General features: G+C 47.7%; 2 protein-coding genes across 2 annotated transcripts in view; both read left to right on the top strand.

Annotated features, from left to right (window-relative positions):
- The window catches only part of PROSER3 (proline and serine rich 3), a 9,190-nt gene extending 2,512 nt beyond the window's left edge, over nt 1–6,678 (top strand). The window contains 8 exon segments of the mRNA XM_014536556.1: nt 330–457; nt 931–1,040; nt 1,676–1,758; nt 1,860–1,996; nt 3,992–4,167; nt 4,278–5,163; nt 5,248–5,329; nt 5,469–6,678. Coding sequence (XP_014392042.1) covers nt 330–457; nt 931–1,040; nt 1,676–1,758; nt 1,860–1,996; nt 3,992–4,167; nt 4,278–5,163; nt 5,248–5,329; nt 5,469–5,610 — 1,744 coding nt within the window. The 3' untranslated portion in view covers nt 5,611–6,678.
- The window catches only part of ARHGAP33 (Rho GTPase activating protein 33), a 17,418-nt gene continuing 13,630 nt past the window's right edge, over nt 5,261–9,048 (top strand). Inside the window, 1 exon segment of the mRNA XM_014536554.1 lies at nt 5,261–5,329. The gene's annotated coding sequence lies outside the window, so the exon portion shown is untranslated.

The following is a 9,048-nucleotide window of genomic DNA, read 5'->3' as shown; positions in this document are numbered from 1 at the left end:
CTTCTCCCCTCCCCAGACTGTTGCTCTTTCCTTCATGGACCAAAATGGCTCCCAACAACATCCATTATTCAGAATCACATCTCTTCACACCCCGTTAGTCAAGAACCCAGTTACATGGCCATAAAGTTACAAGGGCACCTGGTAAATGTATGTATAGAAGAGTGGGTATGTGTCCACAATATTGTATTACTATATAAGAAAAGAGAATGGATATTGAGGGACAACTACCAGGTGCTTCCTGGTAGTTGTCCCTGGTAGTTGTGATTATTACTGTTATTATTATTTGGCTCTCCTTACCCCACCCTCCTCCCATTGTCTGATGCCCACAGGTTCATAAACCGGTTCCGCCAGGCTCAGCCCACAAGCCGAGAGGAACGCCAGCCTGCAGGCCCAACCCCAGCTGACTTTTGGTGGTTGCGGCCTGAATCTCCAGACCCTAGTAGTCGACTTGCAGCAGGTACTTGCTTCAGTCCCATCCACTCCTGGCCCAAAACGTTTTCTTTCTTTCTTTTTTTAAAAATTTATCTTTATTGTTGAAAGTATTACAAATGTCTTTTTTCCCTCCATCGACCCCCTCCACTCAACTCCTGTCCCCTCACCAGGCCTTTCCCTCACTATTGCCTGTCAATGGGCTATGCATATGTGCATATAAATTCATTGTTTAATCTCTTCCCCCCACTCCCTTCTCTCTGAAATACGTTAGTCTGTTGCATGCTTCAAGGTCTCTGGATCATTTTTGTTCATCAGTTTATTTTGTTCATTAGATTCCACATGTAAGTGAGATCATGTGGTACTTGTCTTTCTCTGACTGGTTTATTTCGCTTAGCATAGTACTCTCCAGGTCCTTCCATGCTGTTCCAGAATCTCTCTTGTACAGTGCTCTCAGCAGCCACTCCTCCTGGCCCTCCTAAATCAATTGGGGTTTCTCAGCAGGAGCCAATAAACCAGAAGGAAGACTCACCACGGAAGTCCCGACTCTTGCCAAGGTGGCCAGTGCATCACAGGCTAAGGCTATGGCCCCCCTTCAGGAAATAAAGCAGGTGACATCCCATTTACTCCCCCCATGTTACCTGAACTGACAGCACCAGCCCTGGGATAGAATTAGAGTCAGTCCACAATTCAAGGAAGCATAAACAAACAAACAAAAAAAGGATTGGTTTGCTAATGCAATTAAAAAGTCCAAAAGTAGCTTCTTTCAGGCATGGCTGGATCCAGGTGTTTGAACACTATTGGGAAGAACTTGACTGGTTTGGCTTTCCGTTCTTCTTTGTTGGGCTCAGTCTCAGGCAGGCTTTCCTCTCAAAGTAGCTAAGATGGCCTCAGTAGTTCTAGCCTTTTAACTTATTTAATCCACAGGAAAGAGGAGCCTTTTCCGATAGCTCCATCCAAAGCCCCTGTTACTCTCATCAGCTCACAACCACTGTGAACCAGAGGACAGAATGTTGTGATTAGCCAGGCCTGGTCAGGAAGGCAGGGTCAACACTTCTCCTACAGCAGTAATTTCATTGAGGGGTGTGATCCACACAGGAAAACTGGGTCACTCTTCCCTGAAGAGGAAGAGCAGATTCTAAGCCAGCGTGTGAGGGTACCAGGTGGAGTGCAGATGTGCACTCCAGGCCCTCTGTCTGAGCAGCCTTTGGAATCTGGGCTGGCCTCTGACCATCTCACCTCACAGAGCCTCAGCACATGGAACTCATCTCTGCTGGACCTGGAGATGCTGAGCCTGCAAAGCAGAGCTGCCAGGCTGCTGAAACACAGGTGCTTTCCCTGCCCCCATCATCCTCTCCACTCCTTCAACTCTAGGCCCCACCCATTGCCTCTGAGACCCCTCTTGCCTCACTTCTGTATTCTTCCTACAGCAAGGCCTCCGTCTCCTCCTCCTGCAGCCCCAGCAATTCCAGCAATTCCTTATTCCCTGTCAGCTCTGATGGTCTTTCTCCTTCCTCTGTGGCCTTCACCCCTGACTCCAGCAAGGGCTCTGACCCCAAGGCACATGGTGAGTTCTGGAGAGCAAGGATTGAGGGCAGCCAGTGTGAGTCCCACAAATGCCACTAATCAGCTATGTGACCTTGGGCCTCTCTGTGCCTTTCTTGTTTCCCCAACTTTAAAATGGGGATAATAATTGTACTCTTCTACTGTGGGTGTGGTGAAGATTAAATTAGTTGATGAATATGGAGTACTTAGCACCAGTCAGTTAATAGTAGCTATCATTAGTAGGACAGGTTCTCTCTCTGTATCCTGTTTGCCTCTCTAAACACAAAGCTCCAAAATCAGAAGACTTCTTGCAAATTTGGCGCTACATTTGATTTGACAGCAAAATCTGACCTCAACAATGAGAAGGATATTTATTATCTATCTATCTGTCTATCTATCATTTAGGACAACTTCATACTTTTTGCTATGGATATATTACATTGAAACATATGAAATTTTTGCCTTTGTAAGTAAAAAATGGTTAAATATTGCCAATTGCATGTTGTTCAACCAAATACCAATGTGTTAGAGTCTGGTGTACTGCATCAGACCCCTGGTTACACTGTATATACCATACAACTTTGCTAAAACATGCAAGATTTCAGAAATGAGATTAAGGACCAGGGTTACTGTTGTTGCCATCATTGTGGTTACTTTTAGTCTGTGCCCAGGTCCTGGGATGCAGCGGAGCACAGGACAGGTGCTCTGTATATATCATGGGGCTCCATGAGTGGGGACAGGCAAGCACAAATAACCAGAGAGGTTTTCATGCATGTGTGTGATCCTGCTCAAACTCACCTGTCTGATTCTTCCTTCCATCTAAGTTCCACCTTTTGTTCACCTTTCCTTTCTGAACCTCAATTTTCTCTTCTTTATAATGGGAATAAAACTAGTACCTATTTCATGATTTATTTTTTGCAGATCAAATTCATTCATTCATTCATCTAACAAAAATTAAATTTCTGCTGTGTATGAGGCCCTGAGAGCAGGATTAGCGATTCCACAGTGAACCAACCATAAATACTTTTATCCTCAGGGTTCTCACAGCATAGTGAGTGTAGAATAGAGTAGCTACATAACCCCACAAACAAATGTGAAATGTAAGCAGAAACGAGGGCTATTCAAGAGAGGACTGTGATGCTGAGAAGTCAGAGAAGGCCTTCCTAGAAGAGATGCTATCTAGGTGGAGACCTGAATGATGAAGGTGGGGACAAGCGCCTTCTAACATGTTCAGAGGACCTGAAGCGTGGTGCAGACAATGAACTAGAAAAGGCAAGAGCCAGTGGTGAGAGTAGTATGTGATAAGGAGGGACAGATTGGCAGAGGTCAGATTACATTGGGCCATGTAGGCTTGGGGAGGCATTTGGTCATTATCTTAGTGCCAGGGAGCCACGAGAGGGTTCTGAGGAGGGAGGGTACATGATTTTCCTCGAGTGTTAACAAACTCCCCCTGGCTGCTCTTGGTACCCAGTGAGAGATGCTGGTAGTTTGGCTTGGGCCAGAGCTTGAAGGGCAGAGTAGAGGGCAGTGGCCAGGTTTGGAAGTAGAATCACAGGATTCTCTCCACACATCTTTTTGGGGGATATAAAGAGTTGGGGAGGAGAGAGAGGTCTGAGATGATGCCCCCCCCCCCCCCCCCCCCCCCCCGTAGCATCAGATGGTCAGGCTTCTGAGAGACAATGGTAGCCCTACTGATCATTGCTGTTGAAATGATGCTCTGAGTGGCCCTGTCCTGAGTCACTGTTGTACTGAGCCAGAACAGTGCCTGGCTCAATAGTAAGAGCTAAATATTTGTTAATGAAGGAAGAATTGAATGATGACAAGTTGGGAAGTCCATGAGTCCTCTCTCCTCTGACTCTGCCCTTCTTCACTTCCCACTCTAGAGAGGAGTTGGGACATTACCTGGAGAGCATGTCTGAATATTGGTACAGTCGAATGTTGTGTGCACTGGCCGTCATCAGGTTGCTCATCCCCAGAACCTCCTGTCTTACCCTTCTTCCCTCTACTTATCCTACAGCAACTCCCGCACCAGCCCCCATCCCTGCGCCAGCCTTGGTCTCCTCCCAGGCACCCCTGCGGCCAGAGGATGATATTCTGTACCAGTGGCGACAGCGGCGGAAGCTTGAACAAGCTCAAGGAGGTCAGGGTGACGGAACCTGGGTGCTGCCAGGGACCTCTGCCCTCACTACTCCGGTGAGATGGGGGAGGGAGGCACCTGAGGGGGATCCTAAGGGTAGTTGGAGGGAGGGAGGCCGGAGGCCTGAGTGGAACTGAGGACACCCTACCCTTTCTCTCCCCCTCAGGTCCCTGTCCCCGTCTGTCTGCATACCTCGCCTGCCCCTGCGGAGACCCTTAGTTCCCTGGGAACACAGCCTAACTGCATCCCACTTTGGGGCAGTGTGGCCGGGCCTGCTCCCCAGGAAGCCTATGTGGAGAGGCCTCCTATTCCCCCAGGGTTCTCTCCACACATCTTTCGGGGCCCCTACCCCCAAGGGTTTTTCTGGGCCCCACAGACCGGTTCCTGGGTATCTTTTGGGGGCGTCCCCCACACGCCCTGTGCCTCTACTCCTGGGCCCCCTATCACTCCCCAGGGCCCGCCCACCCCTGCGCCATGTAGCTCCGCCCAGCTCGAGAGGCAGGACCCCAAACCTCGGAAGGGTAGAGCCTGGCGCCCAGAATCTGCTGGGCGAGTCATGGTGGCTGACCAGGAGCCCAGCCCGCAGCTCCGCGGCCCTCTGGGCCAGGTAGTGACCGCTCGGCTCTTCCCCGACAGCCTGGAGGACACGCCCCCTCGACCCAAGGGCCTGCCTCCACCTCTGGCTGAATCTCAGAAAATGAAGACCGCACAACCCAAAACTAAGGTTATGCCCCGGTGCTCAGAAGTTACCTCCCCTCCATTGGATTCACGGTTTCCTCAGGCGACCCCACCTGGTCGGCCTCAGGCTGAGTCTCGAGATGCCAAAGCCACGCCTCCCGCGGAGGAGTGGGTGCTTTGCAAGGAAGTCAGGAATCCTCAGCCCAAGGCCCCGCCCCCTCCAGCTGAAGAGGCTTCCACCGCGGTTGAGGCCCCGCCCCCTTTGGTCGAGGCGGGGTCTCTAGAGGCTGCGGTCACCTCCTCGCCCGCTGCTGACCACGCCCCCCCAGAGGACCTGCTCTCCCAGGCCGCGAGGCTTCTGCAAGCTGCTGAAGGTGAGCTGATGCGTGTGGCCGCTGGGATCTGCTGTCGAGCGTGCTATGAGTCCAGCCCCCTGGACCTCGCTCTTTTTCCTCCAGATTCCGACAGCAGCGAGTTCCAGGAGGACCCTGTGCTGCAGGTGCTAAGGGTTCAGAGGGCCGAGCTGCGGCGGCAGAAAAGGTGACTATCTCCAGGCTTTATCTTCTGAGATTCCCGTCAAGTGTCCACCTCTCTTGAACCCCTTTCCCAGAACTATCCAGAGCCCCAGACCCCAATCCTGAGCACATACCTCAGCCTCTACTACCTGGCTTTTTTCCAGGAAAGTGGACGCCCAATTATCCCTCCTACTGGGTCACACTGAAGACTCAGGGTCTTGGTCTCCTCCAGCCAGGTCGACCCCCAGGTCCCCAAGGATGCGGCTGAGGAGGGAAGGGGCCTCACTTGAGGCCAGAAGACTTTGAATTGTAGAAATTTCGTTTTTCCCAATGAAATGCTCTTTTCGGGTTACAGGTTGTCTCTGAGAAAAGAGTCTGGAAAGGCCAAGAGTCATGCTAATTTAGGGAAATAGCCCCCCCCCCCCTCCTGCCCACCCCTACCCTAGTTACTGACGGTGGTACAGAATCTCTTCTAGTTTTATCCTCTTTGAGGGCAAGGCAGGGGAGGGGTTCCAGGCAAAGCTTCAGGCAGGACTGGGACTCATCTTAACTCGGGAGTGGATCCTCCTGTCTCAGATGAGACAGAAGGAACTTCCCTCTTGGTATGAAGCTATCAGAGTGTTGGACAATGGTTAGTCCTCAGTCCACATCCTGCTTGAACCAGCACAGTATTTGGTTCATTGATCCCACCCTCCTTGAAGCTTTTCCTTCCCCTCCCTCTAGCATCACTAACATGTCACTTTGGTGTGTCCCAGGGCTCTGGTCTTAACTTCTCTATCTAAACTCATTCCCATGTGCTATTGTAGCTTCCTGGCTCTACATCCTATCTCTATTCTGATAGTCCCTAAATTTATATCTTCAGTCTAGACCTGGCCACTAAACCTCAGGCTTCTATATCCTGCTACCTGCTCATCCTCACTCAGAGGTCTAAGAGATGTGCCGTACTGCACAGGTCTTAAACTGAGCTCCCAATCTTCCCCTAAACCTGCTCCTCCCAAACTTTCCTCAGCTTTGTCCTTCCGCTCAGTCCAAAAGCCTCATAGTCGTCCTTGACTCCTCTCTTTTCCTCATACCCACAGTCAGTTGACCAGCAAGTCCTGTCAGGTCTACCTTTAAAATCTATCCAGAATTTAACCCCTTCTTCCCCTTCCATGGCCCTCACCTTAGTCTAAGCTATCATTATCTGTTTGGACTATTAAAAACCTGTTTGTTTTGTCAGCAAGTTCTTTGAAACATTTCTTATAAAAAAGTAGAATCTAGATTTCTTCTCCTTGAAACTGGATAGAACTTTTTGACCGCCTCCATAAACAGAATGCAGAGAAAGTGATACTGCTTTAAATTTCTAAACTGGATTAGAAAAGATGATATAATTTCCATGTGGCTCCTCTCGCTCTCTCTTTCTTGCTCTCTCGAGCCCCGGGCTACCGTATAAAGAGTCCAGTTACCATGTTGGGTAGGGATTTGTGTTACACAGGTGTGTGCACTTGTCAACATACAGTGAAATTTTTGAATTTCATTGTATGTAAAGTTTACCTCAAGAAAAAGAAATATTGAACTCTAGTTAAAGATATGCATGCTGAATTATTTAGGGGACAGCATACCAATGTCTAATTTATTTTGAAATACATTAAAAATTAGATTAATGGCCCTAACCAGTCTGGCTCAGTGGATAGAGCATTGGCCTGCGGACTGAAGGGTCCCAGGTTCGATTCCGGTCAAGGGCATGTACCTTGGTTGCGGGCACATCCCCAGTAGGAGGTGTGCAGGAGGCAGCTGATCGATGTTTCTCTGTCATCCATGTTTCTGACTCTCTATCCCTCTCCCTTTCTCTCTGTAAAAAAATCAATAAAATATATTTTAAACAATTTAGATTAATGGATGAATAGAGTAATAGGTGGATGTGAATAAAGCAAACAGTAAAATGTTAATGGTAAGATCTAAGTGGTGGATATATTGTAAATTATTCAACTGTGCTGTATGTTAGAAACTTCATAATAGAACGTTGGAGAATATATAATCAGGATTATTTTGATATCTATTTTAAAATGGGAGGATGGAATAGATTTCTGTAAAAAGTTTCTGTATATCACAGACATGGTAAATATTTGTTTACAGCCTTTTTGAACAAACCATACATTTAAATTAAACCAACAGGAAGGAAATATATGTTTAGATATAAAAAAATAAAAAATATTTATAGTAGAAGAACCTGATCTAGTTGGAGAGTGAGTAAAGCCTAGAAGGATTCCTGAGAAGTTAGATTTAAGCTGTGACAGGTAGACATTAACTAGTTGACAGAGGGCTATTTTAATTACTATTGCTGGGTTACAAATCACCCCCAAAATTTAGTGGCATAAAACAATCTGGCACCAGGGCTCACATGATGAGCTGGAACTATAGACTATAGTAACTACACATGATTTCCATGTGGCTTGGGCTTCCTCAGAACATGACTACCTCAGCATAACCACGTTTCTCACATGCCTCAGCACATCTAGAGCTAGTCATTCCAGTAGACAAGGAGGAAGCTGCATTGCCTCTTACTACCTAACCTTGGAAGTCACATTATCTCTCTATTTTTATAATTTTTTAAAATCATTACCCAAGGAGTAAGAATTCCTACCCCCCCCCCCCCCGCATTAATTTTAGAGAGAGTGAAGGGAGGGTGTAGAGGGGGAGAGAGAGAAACATCCATGTGACAGACACATTGATTGGTTGCCTCCCACACGCACACAGACTGGGGGTGGGGATGGGACCTGCAATCCAGGTACGTGCCCTTGACCAGGAATTGAACCTGTGACCCTCGGGTAAGTGGGCCGATGCTCCAGGGGTCCTCAAACTACGGCCCGCGGGCCACATGCAAATACAAATATTGTATTTGTTCCCGTTTTGTTTTTTTACTTCAAAATAAGATATGTGCAGTGTGCATAGGAATTTGTTCATAGTTTTTTTTAAACTATAGTCCGGCCCTCCAACGGTCTGAGGGACAGTGAACTGGCCCCCTGTTTAAAAAGTTTGAGGACCCCTGCTCTAACCACTTAGCATTGCTGGCCAGAGTGGAAGTCACATTCGCTATTAGTTGAAGTTGTCACAAATCTGCCCAGATTCAAAGGGGAGGGGATGTACTTTCTACCTTTTCATGAGGGAAGTGTCAAAGGATTTGCAACCACCACAGAGGTTGAGTGGGAAAAGAGGATTACTCCAGGTAGAGGGAACATCACATGGGAGGTATCTGTGATAGGAGTGAGGTCTGCAAATTTAATAAATTGAAGTGAGTAACTGTAAATTGACCCTTCCTCCAGTACTCCCTCCCCCCAATCCCTGCTTAATTGAAAAAAATTTTTTTATTGATTTCAGAGAGGAAGAGAGAGGGAAAGAGAGATAGAAACATCAATAATAAGAGCGAATCATTGATCGGCTGCCTTGTGTACGCCCCATACTGGGAATCACAACCCGGGCATGTGCCCTGGCCAGGAATTAAACCATGACCACTGAGCCACACTAGCTGGGTCCTGCTTACTTTTTTTTTTTTTTTTATTGAAAAAAGTTTGGATTTTATTTTTATTTTTTGGTGTGAAAGGAAAGAGGTTTTATTCAGGAGTCAGTCACACAACCTGGGAGAATGGCAGACTCCCGTCTCAAAGACCAATCAAGTAGTTTGGATTGACACTTTTGAAAGAAAATAAAACTAGCCCAGCCGGTGTGGCTCAGTGGTTGAGCTTCGACCCATGAACCAGGAGGTCA

This window comes from Myotis brandtii, unplaced genomic scaffold, assembly GCF_000412655.1.
Source record: "Myotis brandtii unplaced genomic scaffold, ASM41265v1 scaffold165, whole genome shotgun sequence".
NCBI classification, from domain to species: Eukaryota; Metazoa; Chordata; class Mammalia; order Chiroptera; family Vespertilionidae; genus Myotis; species Myotis brandtii.
Note: the sequence above shows the minus strand (reverse complement) of the source record. Positions and strands in the feature narration are given on the sequence as shown.